The following is a 25,940-nucleotide window of genomic DNA, read 5'->3' as shown; positions in this document are numbered from 1 at the left end:
GCTAGACCTTTCTCTGTTCTGTCAAATGTATTCAACCATTTCAAAAATTCTAACATAGGCAGCATTATCACAAAAGCCAAGAATGACCACATCATCTTGCTTTTCTGCAGCTTTCTGAGTTGTCTCCAAGTACCCCCAATCCCAAGCTTAATATGATCAGGTAGTTAAAATCCACAAAAATGTGGTTCTCTCCTTCGTGGCTTAGCAAAAATGTCTCTGACTCCTCCACAGTTTTAATTAACTGCTCTTCCCTCTCCCTAGCTAGGCTAGGCAGCTGCCCCACTTGCACCCTTAACCAAAAAATCTCCTTTACTTTGCTCCCTGTCCAAAGTCTTTCTGTCATCTGCAAGAGTTCTGCTCTACAGAACTGGAAGTTTCTTAATGGGAACATAAAATTCTCATATTTGTTGAAAACAAACAAACTTTACCTGATGTTTAAGAACTGGAAATTCAGGAGAAATCATTAAACCAAATTGACCAACTCCTAGGATTTAGTAAGCAAAAAAAACCAAACCAACCAAAAAAAACCCCTGAAAAGGAGAAGCTCTTACAGCTAAAAACGTGTCATCGTGCTTTTCTCAGGAGCCCTGTATTTACTGTTACGGTACATGCATCTTTGCCTACTATGTGTATTAATAGTATAAACCAAACTTGTCCATTTTCTGCTCGAGGAAATAGTTATTTTTAGATTAATTTTTATATGGTATAGAAAAACCTTGAAGTTACTATGTCAATACATTTCTTTCCAACTTCCAATAATCACCTGAAAAAATATTTGTGCGCACACTTTGGGGACACGTAATTTTTCCGACATTCCATTTTCAACTTAGTTCTCCCTCAAAGTTAAGCAAGTAAGCTCTTTTCCCAAGGACACAGATGGAGTCACTTCAACTTACAGATCAGAAGTGGCCTCCAGCCATACCAGACTTACCTTTCATGCACTGGCGTTCTATTAATGATATATGATCACATTCAGTTTTTCATGCATGAATTTATGGGACAAATACAAAATATGTTTGAAAATTCTATTTAGCCTTCAGACATGAAAATGTTTCTCAGCCTTTCCTAAAAGAACTGGTTCTAAATGAAAAGCAAAAATTCTTCTTTCTCATGAATCACTACAAAACTCACATTAATTGCATGTGGTTGTAGTTCAGACCTAAACAGAAGACTGTTTAAACCAAAGTGACACCACAAATTAAGTTTGTATCCTCACTCAAAAAACACTGTGAAGACAGTGGTTCAGACAATGGCTTATTTTCTTTTATTCTATTAAAAGCAGCAGCAGAGGAGAAAAGAGGCTGGAAAAAGACAGAAGATGACATGTTTGGATTATCAGAATGCTGCAGCAGCTAATTCTTCAGTAATCACCAAGCTGCTGTAATTTTTTTTTTAGAGTGCTTTGAGCCAAAATACGTGAGTTACACATTGTGTGTGCTTGCTCATTTTATTACTTCATTTTAAAGTATTCTGTTTAGATCCAGAACATATCTTTCGTATCAGTACCATCTACCATGGGCAGGCTAAAAGGGGTAAATAAAAAAAAGTTAGGAAATTTCATATTTGGAGAGATAAATACTAACATCAGACCTGTGTCAAAAATAGCACACTGTTGTTTGTTTTTCCTTGAATACAGACTGTATGTCCTGCCCTAACAATGAAAAACCCCTTTCTGTTATCTTAATTTCCACAGAAAAACTGGCAAATGGTGGAATCAACTTCAGTCAACTCCTCTGGTCTAACAGTAGTGTGTGCCATGTGAGAAAATAAATGGCTATCTTCAACTATGCCTCAGTAACTACAGTATGTTCTCAATGATCAAAGAATACATAATTGGAAAATGCATCCACTTTGACTCCAAACTGGAATCTTTATATTTTTAATTCAAAAATACTATTTTATATTGCTCAAAAGTGTTGAAGGTTGCTTAAACAGATCAAAACAGTAGCCCCCTTCCCAAAACCAAAAGACCACACACTGCCAACTTCAATACTCTCAAAACTCTGTGAAGCAACTTGACACTCTGCCTCAATGTATTTTAAAAACACTAAAGCTAAGATAATTGGATGATTAAACGAACAAAGATAAGATTGAGTAATTTGACAGCTGCTGCGAAATTAGAAGAATGGTCACTGATGGAGCTAGAAGAAATGACTGAAAATGGCAGACATTTCTCAGAAAGACACAGGACGCATGATGATGTGAGACTCGTCACAAAGCAGCCAGTAACAGAGATGTCTATGGCATGGTGTTTATTTCTACGTTACCCATTTGGTGTCTTGATTTCTAAAAGAGGACTGGAGCATACCGTACTGTATAAAACTGTGAAATCCAAATACACGCTGCATAAATCTAGTCCGGAACATTCGTGTATATAAGAGCCAGAGATCCATAACACAGAATGGAATCAGAACCATTAAGCAACTGGGTGACTGAAAAGCACGGAATTTCTGCATTTCTAATAACGCCATAGATGCAAAGCAACCAGATTCAAACACATGAATTGGCACAGCTTCATTGTTTTTAGACATAAATTACATCCCTCCTGTTGTTCACTCATTGATTTGTAATGTGCACACAAGGAACATTGCACAGTTACCCCAGGTAACAGGAACGACCTTGAGGAAGCTGGAGCTTGGCAACTCCACTTCACAAAATCAGACTTTTCTTATAAATTTTTGGTTGCTGTGAGAACAGGAGCAGAACCTACATTTGGTTCTGTAGCTCTCAAAGCAGATCTCAGAGTCTCCTTGGACAGAGAGGGCAGAAGCTGGAAGACCCCATACAAATGCCAGGAAGATCTCTCATCTGTGGGCACATTGAGAGAGGATCAGGCTCTGTCACCCAAAGTCACCGCTGGTGCCAAGCTGTAAGGTTTCTTCCATGAAAGCTCCACAATAGATAAAATGTCATTAAAAACAAAAATAAAACAACTGAACTCTATAACTAAACATACAAGCAAAAAAGCCTAATTTAAATATTTCCACATGGAAATATGAAGAAAAAGTCTCTTGGACCTTTTAAGTTATCAGAAGACAAACTGGAAATATTTCATGGTCTCCTAAAAATCCTAGTCTTGACAAAAAGTAAAACTTGCTGTCATTTTCTAGGCAATAAATATTTTACTGCTGGGAAAAAATTTTGATGTTTGTAATTTCTATTGAAAAGCACTATGGAGTAGTTAAAAATATTGCCACATCTGAACAACAGACAAATGGGAAGTATAAGACACTTGTTCATCTGTATTTCTGTGACTTTTCTCACTTGGTATTATCTGAAACCATACTTTCATGTCTTGCAAGAGTGCCAGCTCTACTAAGGATCATGTATTACTTTTATCATGTTGATTACATATGTTCACCAGTTTTGCTGCCTATATATGATTAGTGTGGTTTGCACATACTTAGTGACACAATCCAGAGCACGACATTTTCACAAAAAATGTGTTTACTGGGAAAGAGCTCCTTAGAAGTTAGCATTGCTTTCAGCTTTGATCTACATGACATCAAGAATCCTACAGTTTATATGTACGTTTACCATTTGTATCATTAAGACACATCTCCTTCACACTATATGGCTACTGAGCACTTTGGTAGTCACAAGAAAAAATTCCTTTTCTCTTAGGCGAACTTAGTAGTAGCTGAATAAAAGAAAAACTCTTAAAATGTTCTCATCTGTGAGCTCAAGCTTAGTAATGATTTGACATTTAAATTCTGTTATTCATCAGCACTTCACAGAAGAACTTGATTTGTCTAAACAGATCTGAAAGCCCACAAGTGAAGAAAATCAGAAAAACCTGGTTTTGAATATCAAAAGATCGTATGTGAAAAGTATTTTTACAGGCTGCACGTACCCGTTTTATTGATCAATTAACTTCTCCCAAAATGAGTTTTTCTGAGACCATACATGAAAACCCAACCCCCTCCCTCAGCACTTACTGATAAATGTCTTTTCTGAGCACAGCTCTACTAAGAGGGTTGTCAGCCTGAGGAGCCATAGAGACGGATCCAACCTTGAGAACCAATGTGTCTTCTTTAATTGCTGGATTAGCTGTAGTTAGGACAAGAGAAAATGTGTGTTTGATTAAAAGTCGCATGCACATAACAGAAGCACTTAAAAAGCATTTCTCAAATAAAATCTAAATAAGAATGTCAGCTAAGGATTCAGTTCAGCTCAGGAGCAAAAACTAATGCAAAAAAAAGTCATAAAATAGCCACAAAATAGCACTGTTGTAATACAATAAAGACAAAAACTATTGTCATTTAATTTACTCGCAGAGTTTTATCACAACACTAAATCCTGGTCTTTGACTTCTTATTTTCTCTGACGCTTTTTTATTTCAATTTTATTTTTGTCTGAATTTATACTGATTGCCACAGATGCCTTTGTGCTCTGTCTGTTTCTCCAATAATTACCTGCTAAAATATCAGCATGTTAAGCACCCTGAATTATGAACCCTTTTTAACATGGGCCTAAATCCTTTAGATGTAAAACACTGCAGGATATTACAGTGCAACCATCCTAGAAGCATTTGGTATGGGTTGCAACACACATGAAAAGTTCGAACACAAGGAGCGTAACAAGAGAATTTGAAATCTGATGTATATACAAAGAACAAGATGCAGTACTGGAGAGAAATTCCACCTCGATAACAAAATTACTTCAAGAAGAAAATACTCTGCTTTCCTGTTCATCTCCATCACATTCAAACTTCAGCCACATGTAGAAATTTTTACTTTTAAAAGCAACGATCATATTAGATGGAAAACTAAAGTTCAGCCCAGAAAAAAACAGCAGCACATTTCCTGTATTGAACAAACTCTGTGAAGTCTCCTTACAGGAAAAGGCTGAATCTACTGCATCTCCTCCTCGGCAGATGCAGATATACACAAAGCGCAAGGTAAGATTCTGCTCAGAAGACTTCATAGTAACTACAAAGTTCCTGAGAACATGTACCTTCAGTCTGCACATTTTTTTTCCTTGATATAGAACTTCAGCTTTAAAGGATTTAGGAGTGATGTAGGCACACTGTTTGAGATGCATGGCCTATAGAGTCCTTAACATTATTTTCCTCAGGAAATTCTTCTCAACATACTCTGATGCTGGCAGCAACAGTTCAACAGTTGCAGTTCATTAGGTACCAATGTCACTTATTATTCCCAACTGACAATTTATCTTTTTCAGTCATCCAGTTTGCCATTTTTAATTCATTTAACATTTTCACAGATATTGTAGTGTGATGTGTTTAAATTAGAATACCATGAGACACAATGTCAAACTCCTTACAAAAAGTACAAGCAAATCAAATCTGCACAAACATTTTATTAACTTAGAATTCTAGCCATAATGAAGAATAGAAATCAGATATGTTTAACAATGCTAATTTTCCGTGAAACAGTACTAATTGTCGTGTAACATATAAGTAATTCTTTATTAACTGAACCCTGCAATAGATCTTTTCCTTTGGGTTCTAAGAGTGGGAGTAATAAAATTACCCATCTTAATTTTATTTGAGCATCACACTTGTCATTTTACTAGACAAACCCTCAGCTGTCCAAAACCTGCCCTTTCAAGGCGTGTTAAAAATCAGCCTCAGAAGACTAAGATCCCTGAGAGCGAGTTTCTCAATCTGACTGATTTGAAACTATTTAATAGTAAGCAAGGAGGATGTCACAGACCATATGTTATGACAGACTTCAAAGTAGGGAGCCACGCTCATGTGAAAAGAATATATCACTTCTACAAATGCAGGACATGCATTTGTTCAGTATAGCACCTTTTCTTTTTTCACTATTAACAAATTTATCATGTCTTTTTTCATGATTCCATGTATTTTTGTTCCTAGTACATGTTAAAAAAAGTTCCTGTTGTCCTCAAAGCAGCCAGATGTGGCTTTTCCCAGTCTTTTCCACTTATTTTTTTAATTTACAATTTTTATTCATAGTGTTCTGCTGTGCTATATTTCTTCCTTCTATTTGTTACATACTGCTTTTATGTACTTAGTTGTCCTTATTAATCACTAAGTAAGTGAGGGCTGCTGACCAGAGCATGGAACACCACCTGATGTATTAACAAATAAAACTTTGAGGGAAAACAGCATTGTGTATTGACTAGGATAGAATGCTAGCCTCAAGTCCACCACAAAAATAATGTTCATCTGGTGCTGCTGCAAAACCAATGAAACTAAAATGTTATAAAATTGTGTGGGTGTATTGATGCTTCTGTGTATGTAAATTCCTCAGGAGAAAAATCATGATTTGGATCACACGTTTGCATATCACAGTTCACGGTGAAAGTTTAGTTTTGCACTGCATGAATAAAGAACAGATTTGTTTTCATTTAACTCTGTGTATAAAGTCACAATTTCTATTCTTTGAGGGGAGGATAGTTTCAGTAGCTGTCACTAGGTACAGGGTATGAACAGAGCACAACTAACTAGAAGAGAAACTGAGGTCATTGCTTTTCTGCTTTTACTGCAGTGATTGCAACTTGAAACACAAATCTTATTGGATTAAAAATCATCAAAAAATTATGAATGAGGTCTTATGGGGACATATCTCCACAATACATAACACTTTTCTGACCTAGCACACCAGTAAGACGGGTGATATTCCACTCTTACTCCTTATTATTGTTTCTAATTGCTATTGTTCTTGGAGACAATGAGCAGAAGAGAGAAGTGATTTATTTCACATTCAGAAGCAGACAAGAGTCTGAGAAATCTGGAGTGAAAGAAGCAATGAGAAAAGAATGGTCATGAATTTCATTGGGCCGATATTTCAGAATTTTCCAATGGATGAGGTTAGCTGGCTTTCTTATTAATTTAATAAAGCTAATCTTCAGCATTATTCCTTAAAAGTATGCATAGTTTGTCTTCCTACATCCATTCTTAATAATGGCAAATCTGTTCCTTGCAAGCGTTTTCAAGAAAGGGATAGCAACAAGACAAAGTACTTAATAATTTCTTTTTAATAAAGTATACAGCTACAGAGCTACAAAAACATACTTTTAAAGAAAGATTTCCTTGACAGCATGCCCTAGAACTCCCTTCCAACCAGAATCATAATTCTTTTTTTGCCAACACAGCCAGTCTAATTTTATCTTCCTGTGTTTTTAGCATTCCCAGCTGGAAAATTGTAGAGGACGCTGGCAAAAAAATGATCTATGTAAATTCTCACTGTCTGCACTTCTTGCAATTCGTTTGTGAGAAAAATATGAAGACTATACTCCTATACTCCTAGGATGATATTGTGTGCCATTGTATATAATTGTAAAAATACCCTCATGCCTAAAGGACTTCTGTAAATACATCATGATATCAGTAAACCAATTTTTTCCTTATTTTTTTAAAATCTCTAAAAGAAATGCTGGTAATGTAGCAGCTAGTGGGAACGTGATCACTCCCAAAAGTGCAATTTTGACATCAGCACCTCCTTATTTACACACAAGATTGTAAGAAGGATGTAAATGTATTTATTGCATGAAGGTAAAACAATTTCTTAGAGGAAAAAAGTATTATCCATAGATTGAATGGCTACTTACTCTTTGAAAAAACAGTTTATGCTATCCACACCTCTGTAATCATCTCACAGCCTCTTACGTAAGAGAGTCTGAACAGCTTCAAGATTTACTAAATAAATAATAATCATCTGTTTGACATCGATCATAAGGTGAGTTTTAATAACTTCCATCAGCCTGAACTAGAATATCTATCTGCTTCACTACTGCTCAGTTTTTTAGGTGCTAATTTCCACAGGAGCTAAGGCTGCTTCCTTAATGCTCCACTGCTGGAACAGGCATCTGTGAAAGACTGAATTGGTTACAGTGTAGTGAGAGCTTACATCACTGCAGAAAGGGGTTAAATTCTTTTCCACAGTTCTTGATTATATTTTTAATAATCACATTTTAAATGCAAACTCTGTACGTCCTGGGAAAACAACGATGAGTCAAATACCTAAAAAACTTTCCAGCAAATCTGCAGAGAAGAACACATATCTTAGATGTTTCCTCACTCTGACCTTTAGAACCAAAGGCCCAAGCAATGGTCAGCAGTTTAATTAAGTTAGATCATTTGTCCACAACACTGAACAGCAAAAAATCTCTAACATAAAACACCGTACCTTCTGCAGTATGACGATCTTCCTCATTTTTGGGAAAGAAGACTCTCATTACACCAGTGTTGATATAAATCAGTGGCAAGTTGCGGGAAGTTAGAGCGTGAGTCCTCATAGGTTGGCCCGGTGATTTTCTTTTTTCCTTTTGACTCCTCGGCAACCTGGCTTGAAAAATGCTTGCAATCGCATTAAGCAAGGGAAAACACAGGACCACATCAAAGGCCTGAGCAGAAAGAAGGATCTCATGGAGAAAGTGAGGAGAACCATCAGTGTGACCTTCTGATAGTGTATGGAATGTTCTTCGCTCATTCCTCGATATGAGTTTGTGCCGGACATTTTTTGTCACAGCTTTGGTATAAGTGAGAGAGAGAAATCCATGTTGTTGGTGTGAGCCATCTAAAAGTTTTGCAGTTGTCTGTTGCAAGGAAAAAAAATATAATAAATGAACTGCTGCAAAAATGCACACATATAAGATCCATCAATTACCACATTCTCCGTTAGTTAGGATGTTTAGGATTCTACATTATTTAATAGCTTTCCACTGTCCCTGAAGAGTAGAAAAAATTTCTTTCATTTTTTTCAGTAACAGACAATTTGTCCAGACTTCACCATATTACGTGAGTGAAAACTACGAATTGCTGAACACTTTTCTTTTCTGATTATTTATGTTGTATGAAGTTCAAACCCAATCAGCCAAAACCCCTCCATATATTAGAGTCAAAATTTTCTGATAGATTTTTCACACAGCTATAGGCTTTCATTTCTCCTCCACTGTAGATGTTTTAGAAGTAGATCTTACTACCTTGCACTTTTCCTTCTGTATGTGAAAAAAACAGAAATGCTAAAATAATGCTTGAGTGTAGAGACAGGTTCACTCCCTCTAAACATGGGTGTATGAACCACCTACATTCAACTACATACCCTAAGAATGTAACCGGTTTTGCCCTTGTTTGCTCTGAATATTTATAAAAATAATAGCTATACCACATGCTAAAGCACATCAGTTGCATAAAGATACACTGCAATTTACTTAAGAAAGCACAGATTCCTTCACTTAGGTCAGATTTCCTAGCTAAAGATGGCAATTAGATGCTTAGCTCCCAGATGCTCAGTACAGTTTCCATATTAACTTTGAAAGTCTTTCAGTTCTACATTGTTAGTAAGTGAAAAAAGTAAGAATAACTAGGAAAAGTATTATTTTAATAGTGCTATATTTTAATAGAACTCTATGATTATTTAAATATTAGCTCTTATGACGTAAGCACAAATGAAAGCAGCTATATCTTGCAAGTAGTTGCTTCTTTAAGCATCTTAAATTTGATTAAACACACTTGAATGTAGCTTAAACCTTGTAAACAGAAGAACATCTCTTTATTAAATAAACAGAACATATAGCTTAGATGGGGAAAAATTGGAAGAGAATTAAAACAAATTAGTAAGTTAATTTCCAATAACAACTGAAAAAAAACAGAATAAGACAAAGTATTACCAACCAATATTCATGAATAAAATAAAACACACAGAACTTCCACTAACATAAAAAGATTCTACACAGCCACGCATTTGTGAAGATAAAGAGCCTAATGTCATAACACACAAAGTTTTTCAAGGATGAAAGGCAAGAAAAAAGTATTAAATATCTCACACTCAGATATTCTGAATCAGCAAGAAATATTCAAAGGATTCAAAAGAAACACTCAAATATGAAATCGTTGCATTATCATAACAAGTATTTTTAAAACGCTGCATAAAGTTATATTACAACAACAAAAATTACTTAAATCCGGAAGTAGATACCAGAATTGCATGAACAAAAAGCAGCGTTCAGTACTGGCTATTAAATATGTGGTATCCAAACATTACTGTATGTTCACTTTTAATATAGATGAATCCCATTGACTTTAGTAGATTACTGTTACGTACCAGGTTGTGAATAGTCAACCCTCATTCCCATATCTACTAAAAAAGACTGACAACTGTCACTAAAGTGACTAAAAGGAAATAATACAACTAGTATCATAAACCTAAGCAACAAATATATTCCATTAAAAAAATTAGATGACAAGATATTAAACTCGTTTGAGATTTTCTTTTTTTTTTTAATCCAACTGGTATATTAGTGGAAGTTCTGTAGTAAAAACTTTTAAAAAGATTCTTACAGAGGGAAAGAAGCCAGAGAAATTACTGAAAGGGTCCTGCTTGCTGACGGGTCGAACCAACAAGGTACGTCTGTTCAGCTTGTCAGTACAGGAAAGGAACACACCTCCATATTGCCCCAGAGACCAAGAATCTTCCCCAAGGCTTGAGGTAATGAACGAGGCATGGAAGAGGGGAAGACAAAAAGCAAAAAAAAAGAAGAAAAATTCTATAAGCAAAAAAAATTACATTAAATTTGCACATTTACGCAACTGCAAGATAAACACTATGCCACATCTTTTCCTAAGAAGCTGAGATTCAATCAGATCAAGCAAAAATTTGGTAAAAAGGAAAGAAACTGTAAAATTTTGTGAAAGGACAAACTATAACAAGAGGCCAAGATACATGAGAATAATCTTGCATACAGGACTTACCCTAGATTTTCAGCAGAGAGCTTTAGTAGAATGAGAAGAATGATTATAAGAACCGAGAAACTGTGAAGAAAAGCTGTACTCACGGATGTTACAAAAATCATAGTATCATTTAGAAAAAATGAGCCATCAAGTATTAAAATGTATTTTGTACTACAGTTCTTGTAATCATTCTATTTAACATCTATAAGAATAAAGAAAAATATGTTCCTTAAGAAGAGTTATTCATGTAAGCACCTTAGTTTACAAAAGAAATCTCACCAAAAGTTTTTCTCTGCTTTGTAGAAATATTCCTTCAAAATGTCCTGACTGCCAGTCTCCCCCTGGCCTGGAAGACAGAATGTTTACCTTATCTATTCTCTGCTTTTGTTTTCAGTCCATAGAGATTTAAAGATAGAAAAAGGTACTCTGAAAAGACTATGAAATATAAATGAGAATATTAACAATTTTGTCAAGTGGAATAATTGTTCTGGGGTTTGTGTTTTCGGGGAGTTGTTTGTTTTTAAAGCCTCAATATAACTTCAGCAAACAAGAACACACAAAAGGTGAAGACCTTCCTAAGAGAGCAAAGTACCACCTACTCAGGCTTTCCATAGAATCTGTGGACAGAGCAGCTTAAGACAATCTGTCTGTGGGGATTCCAAAGCATTTTAAAGCATCATGACAAATTTCGATGATCAAATATTACAATATGTACAAACAATAACTGCATTTGTAACTTAGGCAAAAGAATAAGAATTATAATTTTTATGTGGACAGCTGGTCAGAAAAAAATCTCAGAAATGTTAGTAAGTCACTAAAATTGACAGTAAACGTCCTTCCGATCATATAGAGGGAACAAAGTGTCCAATGAGTGAAAATTATTCTAGTGATTTTCAGTGCCAAAAAATGTTCTGAAGCTTTCAACTACTGTTTACCTCTTACGAAGTAACACAACACTTCTATGTTCTCCTCTGTCTCCCATAATGGAATTTCTTGATCCATACCCAGCTATCAAACTACATAGGCCCTCTCTTATTTTGTCAAGACTAGTGTGTTCATGGCCAATACAAGCTAGAAGGTTGCAATCTCTCAACAGAACAGCGCATCTGGGTGCCAAATGATCGCAGTCACATTGGTGCAACAAACTATTCAACTAACAAGAGTTGCTGAAGTTGCAAAACATATAGTAGGCATAACTACCTACTCTAAATGTACATAATATCGATGATATACTGGTGGATATTAATTACTGAAATTTCACTCCAGTGTGTCTGCATTAACTCTGTGCTGTCTCACACAGACACAGATAATCAGCTACACTGCGGTCTTGCTAAGCCACAGCAAAACAAATACTTCCATTATTTTTGGAAACTCCTTAATGTTTAAGAGTATGGTACCATGAATCATTAAATACTACAACTAATAACACTTCATGAAGCAATATTTAAGCTACTTCCTATTCAAAGGTTCAGGTAAAATGAATGACTTGTTTATAATGGACCAACACAGCAGTAAGTGTGAAAAAATGCTCTTCTGATTTGAAATTATTTCTTTGGAATAAGATAAAATTCTGACAAAATGTTGCTCTAAGTTTTGTTGCTTAAAAACTTAAAATAATTTCACTGAAATTGAACAATTACCTTAAATATAAGCTAAGAAAGAAGGAAAAAACCCCAAACACCTGCCTTTTCTCAGCCAGAAATTAAAGCAAAATAACTCCCAGGAATTACCTGTTTCTGTAATGGTCAATATTGAAGCTTTCTATTTTACATTTGATTTTGGTATAAACATCCTGCATATCCACTGAGGCACTGAGATCTTCTAATTCACTGACAACACAAACTTCTGCAACAGTCAAAGAAAATACAAATTATTACTTATTACTCTGAAATTTGCAATTTTTTAAGCAAGAAATATAATCCAGACAAATTCTGTAAATAGGATGATGCTACTTCTAGTCAGAACTTTTTCATAAAGCACTTTTTGATTCAAGTGTCACACAGACAAGAATGAGAAAAAAGTCCTAGAATCCAAACCTGTTTATACAAATGTGTAGACAGACTTATATATGAGGGTTTTAATTCAGGTGTTCCTGAGAAATGTAAAACAGTATTTGCCAAGATATTCACTCTAACAAAACCAGAAATTGATTTTTCTCATGTAATTGTGGGGTTTTTTTTAAATCAAAGGTTCAAGTAAATTTATTTGAAAATTAGCTTTAGTTATTAGTCTCCTTTTTTTTTTTCACATTTCTACGAGTGACAATGCTAATTGTTATGCAGCAGTCTCCTTACAAAAAATATTTGAAGTCCTGTAGTACATTTATAGAATCAGAGTTTCTTTCAAATAATTACTGCCTGGGATGGTAATCCAACTTTAATCTTACAGGAAACAAGAGAAGCAATGTACCACGCATTTCTCTTTTAAACACAGAAGCTGAAACTTTTACATTGAGCTCCATATTAGGCTTCTTGTGACTTCAAGGATTATCCTGTGATTATGTTAATTTTCAAATTATCAATGCAAAACTAAATGTCTATACTTGGACATACACAAAACATACTCCTAACGCATATAAAAATGAAACATGATTGGTTTTAAGGCAATAAATGCAGCAGTCTATCTAGAACAATAACCAACTTATTTCCAATTTAATACAATCATCTTACCACACAGAGGGGGAAATTTATGCCAAAAAGCAACACTGACTTGTGAATACATGCACTAAGTTAACTACAACTTGTCACCCTAGTTTAAAATACAGCTATAACCCATTATTTCTGCATTTCAGTGTTCAGTATTGTCAACAAACGCTCTAAATAGCCAATATGGTGCTGTAAAATAATACACTATTTTAAATTCCATACATTAGAGGAAAAAATGCTGAATACCTGTGCCATTATTTCTGGGATCCGGAGCAAATAATTTTATAGTAATTTTTGGCAACATCCACTGCATCCATAAGCTGACACGTCCACTTGAAACTCCAATATTACTTGTTGTTTGTTCCAGTGTAATGGAGTCTGAGAATGGAGAATCATCACCACCCTGAAGAGAATCACCCTATGAAACAGATAAAATAGCTGAGGAAAAAAGTATTGCCTTTCACCACTCCTCTGTTTTGTTCAGTCCAGACTGATGTAGATGCCTAAACTATATAAATACAAACTCAGTGATAAGCCATTTTTTAACATCAGGGAAAAAAAATAAAACAAAATATATTCCCCTTTTCTTGGGCAGAGATAATAGACTTTGGCAATGATTATATGGTAAAACTGTACAGATCTATGACTTAATTCCATTCGGCTTAGTGAGCTTTCCTCATTAACTCTACACTAAAGACATACTATTATCAATGAAAAAAACCAGGCTAATAAGGATATTCTGGGATGCAATGGTAAAGGGGATAAACTGGCTTTTGCATATCTGAAAGGCAAAGAAATAAACGATTGTTGGAGGTGTCAAATGAAGAGCCGCCTAGTATGGTCATAATGCTTCTAATACTACATCACACACTGGTTGTGTTACGGTTGGTTTACTTTTCCCATTATTCTATGTGCTTCCCTGTAACTGCTTGTGAAAAAGATTTCACAAAACAAGAGCTTTTTGTAAAGCTCTTCATCTGGTCCCCTTTGAGCAGACCTCCCAGAGGGAAACTTCCCTATACCATTTTATCAATCCATTTTTATAACACCTTCTCTCTTTTAGAACACTTGCTTTCCTGAAAGGTTCTTACTTGTCACCAGATTGTCAGTCTGTTTAAATCAGTAACACATGGCACACAAACAAAATGGGAGAATGGACCTACTCAAGGGTATGTTTTGGGGGTTTTAAACTTCAGCCACATACTACAACTTCTCTCTCTTCCTGCTTCCCTCACTGTCCTTTCTCCTTTGAGCGTTTCTTCTCCATCTTGTTTCCATTGAGTAAACATCCTTACACAAAACCACCTGAGATCCCCTCACCAAGCCACAGACTTAACATGACTTTCCCGCTTTTGTATTTTATTTACTCTTCCTTCTTACATTTTTCTCTTACATTGTCTGCAAAATTAGATTATTCAGTGTAGCAGGGCCTGCCCCCAATGTGTATCTCAACAGGCACCATGGTAGGACATCTAACTGGAGAAAACTCCGATAGTTCACTAAGATGCATCCAACTCCAAAGCAAGTGTGGCACAGTGGACACAAGGCACTCAACAACATGAAAAATGAAGGGGTGGTAGAACCTGCTAAATAACATATTAAGAGTGGAGGTTAACTCCTTTCTGCCGAATTGTGACTCATATTTCCTTTTGTTTCCCCAGGAAAATCCTTCTTACCAGACCTTTTTGTCCAAAGACTCCTATTTCTAAATATCACTTATTCACCATGCCTTTGCAAAACATTTCCTTCTGTCCTCAAAGAGCTCTACTCTCTCCAGCGCCACTTAACTGTCCTACAAGGCAGCAGTAAACAGCAACACAGACGTAGATTTCAGCACTGTAAGCAAAATTCAGTTACATTTCTTCAAGGACACCAGTGCCTGGCCTTGGAATGGAAAAGTATGGGGAAGGAATTAGAAAACAGACTTGGGAAGCATCTGAAAGTATGTAGGTAGAGTAGCCACTTCTCCAGTACTAAGCAATGTTACTACTGCTTCTCCTGAATTGGCAGGCCCCACTGATAGGACAGTGGCATTAGCAGGAGGCAACAACTACCCAGCCATTTTGCCATCTTCTGACTATCTCCATCCACATCCAGCCTCTCCAAATACTTGCCTATCTTCCCTCCAACTACCTACTCTGCTTCCTTGTAAAGGTATACAAAACAGGAGCAAAAATGTATCCTTCCTGAACTGGAAAGAACACAACACTTTGAGAATCCTGTCTCCCTTCTTAATGAGACTTTATCTGCAAATTCCTCATTTTGACATCAGAGAAGCTTCATCCTATTTCATGACTTGCAATTTCATGCCATCAGCACAGCATCAGTTGAGAGCCTTTTAATTTCTGCCAACAAATTCCTTCCTTCTTCTTGTTTCTTTCACATAACTCATCCAAATGACTTCTCAACACTGCCTTCCAATAATTTGCGACACCTTCATAATTTGCTTTTGAATCATAGAATCATATAATGGTTTTAGTTGGAAGGGACCTGAAAGATCATCCAGTTCCAACCCCCCTCCCATGGGCAGGGGCACCTCCCACTAGCTCAGGCTGCCCAAGGCCCCATCCAACCTGGCCTTGAACACCTCAAGGGATGGGGCAGCCACAACTTCCCTTGGCAACCTGTTCCAGTGCCTCACTACTCTTACGGTGAAGAAATTCCTCCTCATGTCTAGTCTAAATCTGTCCCTCTACAGTTTATACCCATTCCCCCGTGTCCTATCACCAAAGCCTTTATGAATAGTCCCTCTCCAGCATTCTTGTAGCCCCTTTCAGCTACTGGAAGGTCACTGTAAGGTCTCCTCGGAGCCTTCTCTTCTCCAGGCTGAACAAGCCCAACTCTCTCAGCCTGTCCTCATATGGAAGGTGCTCCAGCCCTCTGATCATCTTCATGGCCCTCCTCTGGACCTGTTCCAACAGCTCCGTATCCTCCTTATGTTGAGGATTCCAGAACTGGACACAGTACTCCAGATGAGGTCTCACAAGAGAGGAACAGAGGGGCAGAATCACCTTCCTTGACCTGCTGGCCACGCTTCTTTAGATGCAGCCCAGGATGTGATTGAATGATAACCCTAAAAGATGATGCTTCTGTGTGGGAGTTCCATGCTCTAGAGACACTGGAGTTAATGGTACTTTGGAACAGGGGGTTCACTTCAGCAGGGCAACCCTGAAGGAAGGAGCCAGCCAAGGACAATTTCCCTTAGCTAAGATCCTCAGATGGATTTCACAGGGCATCAAGAAATGGAAGGTAACGAAAGGTTAAGGAAAGAGAGAAACAATACTTATTTGAACCCGATAATGTGTTTATTTACAGTTAAAGTCAAAGTTCAAGCCAATGTTGATCTTCTGTGGATCAGTCTCCTGCTCTCTATTCTTTTCATTCTATATAAAGCATTTTTTTAAGAGCTGGAGTATTTTTTAGTTCTTTTTGCACTGCAGTCACAGCTAATTTACCAAACCGTGACTTACAAACTCTGTTGGAGGGGGTGGGAATGAGAGACAGTCTCTCCTTCGTTCTCCATACACACCCTCGCTCTCCCACTGGACATGTTCCAAAGTGCTTTTTGTATGAAAATCAATTCTGTTCTAAAATTTTGGCAGTCTCTACATTTTTGATTGTTAAAAAAGAAGAAAACAATAGTGAATTAAAGTTAAATGGGCACAGTTAACAGCAAATATCACCATGGCAAGTTTTGAATTTTATGATTGGGTTCTTTTATTTTCATAAATGACGTTTCACGCATTTTGTTACCTTTTTTTTTTCTCCACAGAAAGCTGTTTTTGTTTAGTGGTTTGACTATATAGATAACCTTGTTCTGTAGAAAACAGAGGCTGTCACTTTCCCACACTTTTCTTTAAGCCAGTTTTTTTGAAGATACTAAACGATGTAATACCATGCCTCTCAGAGAATCAGGCAGTTGATAATTTTGGAACAATGTTACTTATAACATTACTTGTGAGATGCTTGATGAACTGCATTTATCTAGCATAACTCCAGACATATATAAAAAGCAGATTAAACCAGGAATGTACAAACAAATTTAAAAGCAGGAAACCCTAAATTTTAGGGAACATGGCCCCTGTGAACTTCCAAGCCTATTATATCTGCAGTTTACAAAAAAACAGAGTTACAGGTCCAGGCCCAGATGTATCATTAGAAACGGTTCATTCCTTTCTAAATACATAATGAAGCTGCATATTTGATCTGCTGTAACCAAAAAAGCCCACAGGTGAGGAAAAGACACCAAGGTGTTCACAATTTCCATTACTATTCTTGGAAATAAGCTTTCACTGGCTTCTTTTCAAAGCTGGTTGTGCTTATGTTTGTCTGATTTGCAGATGTTTCTCAGACTTGAATTTCTGTATTAAGTAAGGTGGTTTTATTAAATCCTATTCAAACTGTGCAGAACACAATTGCAAGGCTAAAAAACAAAACTTCATTGAGTCAATGCACAAGTAAGGCCTACAAAACTAGAGAATGTCAATGTTTAACAATGTTATCGGTAATTATGAGTAATAAAGGAACTGCGAACCTCTCGACGCAGCCAGAAGCGGAGTAAAGTAGGAGTCAGACACGTCAACCTGCAATTACCAGGAGTTTGGAACTTGTTCAAGTCAATTGTGCTTAGCTTTGCACTGCAATTCAAGACTCGAGTTACTGAGTTCCCATCCAGTGTTCCATGTCACTCATGCGTACTACCACTTGGACCAGCTCGCTTGATGGTGTAGCTAAAACTGTGGTAAGCTGAGGCTTTCAGTGATAACCTCTTCTGTTTGCAGCTACATCAGCTGCAGAGCTTATCAACAGATGTGCTCAGCACCACATACTTATCAGAGGTTACTGGGTTACTGACTCTGCCCTTTACCTACATCAACAGTTCAATGTAAACATACAATCGAATTTTTTTCTGCCATTCAAAGATACGTAACAGTTGAATTAGCTCATTCTCCTTCTCGGTGGAAGCAGCACTACAGATGCTTCTCTGAAGGCAGATCTTGTCACGTGGCTATACTTTGGGAGGGGAAAAATTAAAAGACTGCATTTCTTCTCAGTCTTCTGTTAATGGCACCGTAACAGAACCATTGGGCAGAGACACAGGGATTGAAAAACTGATAGTCTGCAGTAGCTGATGTCTTTTTTTTTTTAATTAAGCTCAAAGTCTTAGAAATATTTTGCAGTGAAAAGCTAAGAAATTGAAGTGAGAAGAAAGCTTGAGCTCTTGTTTCTCATACCGTTTCAATTTTCATTTTGGATTTTCAGCACCCAGCGTGGTATTGTTAAATATGTTTATGCATTAATTTTCTGCTCTGTTTCCAGATCTACAGAAAAATCAAGCCAGAGTCAGAAACCCTGAACTATTTTCCCACAACTTCTCATGCCAAGTCCTAAAATATACAATTTAATTCTTTCAACAATTGTTGCAAATTGACCAATATACTGAGTTTATTTTCTTAGCAGAATTTATCTTTGTTCATCAGGAAGAACCAAACATATGAGGCCTTCATCCTTGGCCTGCCTAAAGCTCAGGGATGATCACAGTTTGGCCACACTACTGCTATGCCTTATCAAAATAACTTCTGCATTCTTGCTCAATCACTGAGTTTCCCCAAGGGCTAAACACTTCCACCACTGTTTGTACTTCAGTAAACAGTAACAAGTGGCCTGTTGTAGTCTGTACTACCTTTGCTTTTGCTGTTCCAAAGGAGGGATGGTAAAAATGATTAACTGTTTCCAGCCCTCTAGTACTTCAGCCCCTCACTTATGCTTCCCTGGCTTACCACCACCCAGACTAAAATTCAGGAAGCTAGGTAGCTTTATCTGTGTAGGACTGTGGTGCTCACTATCAACTTGTCAGCATAAAAAGAATTACACACAGCTTCAAATATAAATCATCCACAGATCACATAAACAAATTACTTCTTTTGCTGTTTAATATAAACAGTTGTGAGAGCTTGCTTTCTTCTGATTCATTTATAGCAATTCCACTTCAGCCGAAAGAAGCTTTAAAAATAATCATTTGTCTCCCACAGAACAAAATAAGACCTTAACAGTAAAATCTCTAAACTTAAAAAGTTGTACCTATTGCAGCAAAGTATTTTTATTCATACTTCAAGATTTCATGGTTTAAAAATAAAGGAACAAAATAAAGACTCTGACAAAATGCAAACTTATGGAGTATCTCCTTAAGTCAAACCTGTAGGAATACATATTATTGTTGTTTAATTATTCTATATACTTGATTGCTGCTTACCAGCAATAATGACTATAAAATGTAAGATGAAATTGTGGTTCATGCACTCAAATTTTTATATTACCTCCTCCATTTCTTTCAGTAAAAATTTCACTGCTACAATAGTCTGAAAAACAAGTTATAATTCTATAAATACAGGATGGTATTTTCAAGTCAAACAGTGTGGACCTGGATTTGCTCCCAGTGATTTCTTTGCAAGTAACATTAGGCCAATATTAAGTACCTTCAAATTTCTGCAGACTGAAATATACATCTGTAAGTAACCAATAATACACATCTTAGAGAATGTGAAGATGTTAGGTACACAGTATTTAAAGAGACTCAAACAAAAGTATTTTTCTATTTCTCTGTGTATTTGAGAGTTGTTTTCAGATCTGCTGTCAAGACAGCAGTCAAGCAAGGATTTGGTGGTGTTGGGTCTCCTGGCCAGTAAGTGCCTGCACTGTAACTGCCTCATCTGCTTTTATTGCTCCCTTGATGGAACTCAGACTCTGTGGGAAGGGAAAGGAGTGGTCCTGTTCCAACCAGAAGCAAAACCACAGACAAGGATAAATCAGACCCAGGAAAATAGTGGAATGCTGCTCCAATCTTCTCAGCAGCCTTGCCAAATTTGCCTCCACCTTCCCTTTTCCCTCCACCACTCACTGAAAGCATGTCTTTTTCAGTCATCCTCTGCTTCCATGCGGTATCATTTATTCTCATCTGGTTAACTTTCCTGATATCCCAGTTGCTACACTCACCATTTCTGTTAGGTATTAAAGATAACTTTCGCCTTCCTGTCTCTGAACACCATGAATCTCTCCCCACAGCTGAGATTTTCTATGCCAGTCTCTGAAGAGCACTTGGAGCACAGCACATGAACCTGACAAGCACTAGCTTACTCTGACATCCCCTACCCTGCTTCTATGCTTTCGAAATTAAACACACTTCTTCAGAAGGTACTTGGAAAAATATTCAGCCCTCAACTGTAATTTGGTGTGAGACAATGCAATGGGGTTTTAAAACACTTGTTTAGATTTCACTAGTTAGATTCTTATGAACAAACAGGGTCTCCAGATAAAAAGTCTTATGTCTAAGACAGATGCTACAAGAGTCCATACTTGGATGGCAGAGGAATACATCTTCACCCAGAACTAAAACTTAGCCTCATTCAAAAAAGTATGGTATAGCAGACTGATGTCGCCAGCCAGTTAGGCAATTTGACAGATAGAACCTGTACTTCACAGGAGACAAAACAATTAAAAAAATCTGCCTCCATTTCTCATCTACAAGGCTTGTCAACCTGCTTTGGGGCAGAGGAATACCTGTATAACTCCACGTGAAGGTGCCACTCAAATGCAGCCCTGCATCTGTAATGGGGTTCTGTGCATATTTAAACATACTACGGAGGTTATTTTTCTTCGAGTAAAGTCTATAGTACATGGACTACAACTGAGCCACTCGGCAGACTGAAGCAGTTCAAAGTAGCAGCTGAAGACTGCAGAAGTGACCAGATTCTTTTATTATCTTCACATCCTACCCTCTTCAAATAAAGGATAAGCACAATTTAATGATCATACTATCTACAGCTAGGCATGGTCATTGTGATTAAGTTAGCAAAAGGAAAGAGGAAAATTAAATGATTAAATACTCTCAAAGGACAAACAGCTTTCACTGGTGAAAGAGAATTACTTAGGCAACTTTTCAATACATGTATTTTTAAATTCTAAATAATCCTTAACTCAAAGAACAGGAAAGAAAACATATCATTATAATGAAAATCTCACTTGTGCCTTGATACTAGGAAATACCTTGAATAAGTTCAGAGACAGCCACCAGCTGCAGAAGAGAATGTGTTACAGAGATACTGCAAACAATATGTTACAAATTACTTAACTTCTGTTGCCTAAAACATCCTGTTAGAAACGTGAAAGGAAAATATGCTTCCTTTTATTATTTCTCACTGGTTGGCCAAGTGTGATTCTCCTAGCTCTTTCCCTTTCCCACCTCTGGCAGTACTACACAACTCTCAGACACTGGGACTGTGCATAGTTTCAGGAACAATTTTCTTAGTTGCTTTATGCTTCTCCAAAAGTTCATTCTACAGCTTCAAAACACTTAGATTTATTCTTACTGATGGCCACCAAAAGATCAAAAAGAAAAAAAAATCCAAGTAAACAGACTACTACATTGATTTAAAATGGTGGTAGAGTGCTTAAACTCATTTTCTCTATGGCTTAATAAAATTTTGTTTGGAGAATGTAACTTTGTTTACATCACTTCTAGGTGATGAACTTTAACTTGGCTGTGCTACTAGGTGATTCACTTCATTGCAACTGGTAGCTTGACATAAAGTAAGACCCAAGAGAGAAAGGATAATTGGGTTTTTTTGAGGTTTCTTTTGTTTTAAACCTCAGTTCTTTAAACACCAGAAAACACTAGGTCAAGATAACCTCTGATGCTAGATCCCATAACAACCAAGTCATACAGATGAATCCTCCACTGGCTATCCATTCTTTTTCACCTTACAGTACACCACTAACTTTTTCCAAGAAATCATAAATGAATATCAAAGGTGATCTTAAAGTATAAACAGTGACTCAAATTCACACAAATTGTAATACCCACAAACTCAAATACAGCATTTTCATAGCTACTACTCTTATAGAAATCTAACCTCTGGCTTGGCTTCCCATGACAAAGATTCTCTCATAGTCTTTCTTTCAACTGCGGCAATACAAAACCTTTCTCCTTCTCTTTTTTTTTTACTGTTAATTAAAAACTTGGTATACCCTACATACCGTTTTGATTTTAATCACCTCGATACACCTAATATCCCCAACTCAGCTAATGAGAAATGGAATATGATTTTCCTCAGATGATCAGCTAAAAATATTACTCTCCTAATTGAGCAATTCCGTGAATCATTTCCTGACAATATAAAGATTAGCCTTCTAATTCTCATTTTCAATTTATGTCAAAGAGCTTCCTACCATCTCAAATATCTGGCCATGTCCTCCCATGTCCTCCCACCTCACTGCCTCCATTAAATACATTACGCCTGCCTCAGTATGCTTTTCTATCTGCACACTCATCTATCCCCTGTGCTGGCTTTCTTCTGCATTGCCTTCCTACCCCAGCCAGCAACAGAACACCTTGGGCTGACAGCTCTGAATGGAGATGACAGACAGGACCTCTATGAGGTATTCATCTGTCTTTCAGTCACGTGAACTTCATGTAAACGTTTTCTCCTGTTTGTACCTTTCCTTCCTCTTCCATATCTTCAATAATATCCTCAGAAAATGGTCAATTTCTAATTTAATTTACCCTCTCTACGCACAAAGATACATTCCTTTCAAAGCATTTTACAAATTTCAGTTGTAAAGTGTTAGTTCAAGTCTAACTCCCCTATTGTGAAAATAACCAAATATTAACACTGTGTTTTAACAGATCTTCCTGTACTAAGAAGGCTGAGATCATGGTCTTAGCTTCACAGTGAAAAAGACTGAACACTAATTCTAACATTGTCCTTATTCACCCAACTTCATTTAGATCAAAAGAAAAATTATTGAGCTAGTGCATAACATTTGTTGAGAATAGGAAGAAAACTAAATAAATGATGAACAACATTTTGCAAAGGGGTAGGCTATGAGGCCAAACTTGGACCCATTTTACCAAAATAATCTTGGTAACACATGTATTAAAACAATTACAGACTCAATTTTAAGTAAGGCTCCAAGTACAGCATGTGCTCCAAATACCACTGTCTATATACAAAGGGTCAAACCCAAATCATTATTTATACAGCTAGTGGTTTCTGATTTTAATGAGAAAGGGATTTGATGTGGGTAGGTGAAAAAACACCGTTTTTCTGACCATACTGTTTCCTTACTATTATTGTTTACCTTCAATTCTGTATCCATGACAAAAATTTTCACAACTGAGGTCACACACACAGAAACACACCAAAACCAAGGCTATTCAAATAATCTAGAAAAATTTCAGTTAAATTACTTAAGAACTGAAATTCTAGTGCAAACATCTTCTAATGACAGATACCTCTATGCGTGTGTGTTTAATGCAAATAAAAAGTAAGCACTAGCATTCACAATTTAATTTTCTCCAAATCTGGGAATTAATATAAACCATACATAGGGTTAAAGCAATCCTGACTAAATGTTGTGTATGTAATTGCAGTTGGCGTTTAAACTGCTGTGTATTTGCCTGTGTTCCAGAACTCTTCTATGAGTTGCCCCCAAAATCCTCTACATTTATCCTGAAAATGAATCCTAGTCTCTCAGAACAGTCTCCCATATCCTAATAGCTTTATGTAAGAATGAAGCATTGCATATGTATGGTATATCACTGGTATACCTTCAACTCATCCATTTTTGTCTCCCTGCTGGAGCACTCAAGGCCAACTCATTATTCTAATTAGTAAGTCTGACAGGGACACTAAGAAAATCACAAATACTAGGCCTATTCAGTTGCTCAGCTTCCTGTGACCACCTACTCCATTGTATCAGCTACCTAGTGACTCATAGCTAATGATATTCACGGATGAAGTTTAACACTACATTCACGCTGATAAAAGAACTGGCCTTCTTTCCTCAGTACAGCAGAGAAGTAGAACTCATTCCCACACCTCAAAATAATGTTTTACAGTCATAAGCACACACAGATATTAAGATCAGGTACCATCAGATTGCTCCAGGCAGCTGTGCAGTGCTGTAAGATAAGGAATCAGAAATACATAAAATCAAGTGGCCAATTTTTCATGTATATGTAGCTACACGCTCAAATCCTCAAGAGTCTGAGTTATGAAAGCACTCCTGTGACAAGGGACAGCTGAGAGAGGGGAAGGAATTGAGTTCCGGTGGTAGTTCACAGACAGAGAATAACAATGGTGGACGGACCAGGGGTGAAAGTACAGCTGGGTGACCTGCTACACCATCCTTGGGAGCCTTCACTGCCCTGCACCTCTCCTGGTTGCTATTACAGCCCCCACACAGCAACTCTCCACTGACCCAGGCATCCCACTGACTAGCTTCAGCATGACAGGCTGATTGCTGAAGCTACTTGGAATGACTCACAAGCAGCACGGCTATCACTGGTATGTCAAAAATACCAGTCACTCTTCCAGTAATTCTCAACTTGAAAATAACCATATGCTTCTTGACCGGTAAACATGAACCATAATTTTCTGACAAGAGTTAATGTTCATTCACTTCAAAGAGAAACAATCCAGACAAATAATAAACATAGAAGCACACTAGCATTCTTTTTCTCTTTCCTCTTGTTCCACAAAACAGTAATGAAGTATTCTTCATCAGTTCATCAGGGCAAAGCTCCTTTCCATATGGATATTACCGCTCTTTCTAATTGTTCTGATTCCTACTCAATGCACACCACACCTTGTAAGTCAGAACTCATGTGACACTTTTTCTCAAGCAAGCCTACCTCTGTTGTGGTCCCAATGTCAGCCGACGGGCTGTACGTGCTGGTGTCTGGTAGAGCGGTACCAATACTACTTTTAACTGGAGAGCTAGGAGGAGCAGGTCCTGTTATGGTTTCGGTATAGACAGATGATTGATACAGAATTCCTTTCCTCTGAATTTTATTCCAAACTTTACTTGTGATCTCAGCCAGTTCATACAGAAGCTGCACCTAAAAGAAAAAGAAATCCAACATTTTTTAAGATGAAACTTTCCTTAATGAGGTGAAGGAAAATCAAAGTCCTCCACTGAGACTTAGAACGTAGTAGAACTGAACTTCTCACCTTATAATAATGTCTTATAATGTTCTGGTAAGCAACTACGTTGCAATTAAAATAATTAACACCAGTTACAATACAGTGATTTTGATAAAAATAATCTGCGCTTTGTCTAAACATATGATATATAGCTAATGAAAATATAATGAATAATGTGGTCTTGTGAAACTTTTACTAATATAAATTTTGACAATTAAACAAAGGTAGTTTATGGTAAATTTCATTTGTATGTATACGTCCTCTAGAAAAAGGCAAATATACAAATTTATGAAATATTAACAGCGCAAAAAGTATCTATTGAAATGGTATTAAATAATGATCCCGCACAGCATATTAAGCTGTTCTGTTTTAGGAAGAGTATCTACCATCGAACTTGCTAGTCTCCAGGCATGTGTCATTCCAATATTCAGAAACACACTGTTTAACTTGTATGTTTGTCTCAGTTCTAAGATATTTATACAAGTTTTTGTAAATAAGCATTAATCACAGAATTTGTATGACAATATATTGCAATATACTGTATAGAACAAGCTCACAGAAAACTGCAAACAATATATAAGCAGATCCACAGCTGGATACCATACCCGCTTGCCATTATAAAAAATGGAAATTCTCATATTTGTAAGA

The 25,940-nt window shown here is 36.8% G+C and overlaps 1 protein-coding gene across 1 annotated transcript in view; it reads right to left on the bottom strand.

Annotated features, from left to right (window-relative positions):
- Positions 1-25,940, bottom strand: part of VPS13B (vacuolar protein sorting 13 homolog B) — a 435,364-nt gene that overhangs the window by 180,912 nt on the left and 228,512 nt on the right. Inside the window, exons 25-30 of the mRNA XM_069854414.1 lie at positions 25,001-25,207; positions 13,555-13,726; positions 12,394-12,508; positions 10,274-10,415; positions 8,121-8,529; positions 3,939-4,050 (exon numbers count right to left, since the gene is read on the bottom strand). Of these exons, the coding sequence (XP_069710515.1) occupies positions 3,939-4,050; positions 8,121-8,529; positions 10,274-10,415; positions 12,394-12,508; positions 13,555-13,726; positions 25,001-25,207 (1,157 nt within the window). The remainder of the gene's footprint in view (positions 1-3,938; positions 4,051-8,120; positions 8,530-10,273; positions 10,416-12,393; positions 12,509-13,554; positions 13,727-25,000; positions 25,208-25,940) is intronic.

This window comes from Phaenicophaeus curvirostris, chromosome 3 (genome assembly GCF_032191515.1).
Source record: "Phaenicophaeus curvirostris isolate KB17595 chromosome 3, BPBGC_Pcur_1.0, whole genome shotgun sequence".
Taxonomy (NCBI): Eukaryota; Metazoa; Chordata; class Aves; order Cuculiformes; family Cuculidae; genus Phaenicophaeus; species Phaenicophaeus curvirostris.
This window is presented reverse-complemented; position numbering and strand designations above follow the sequence as displayed.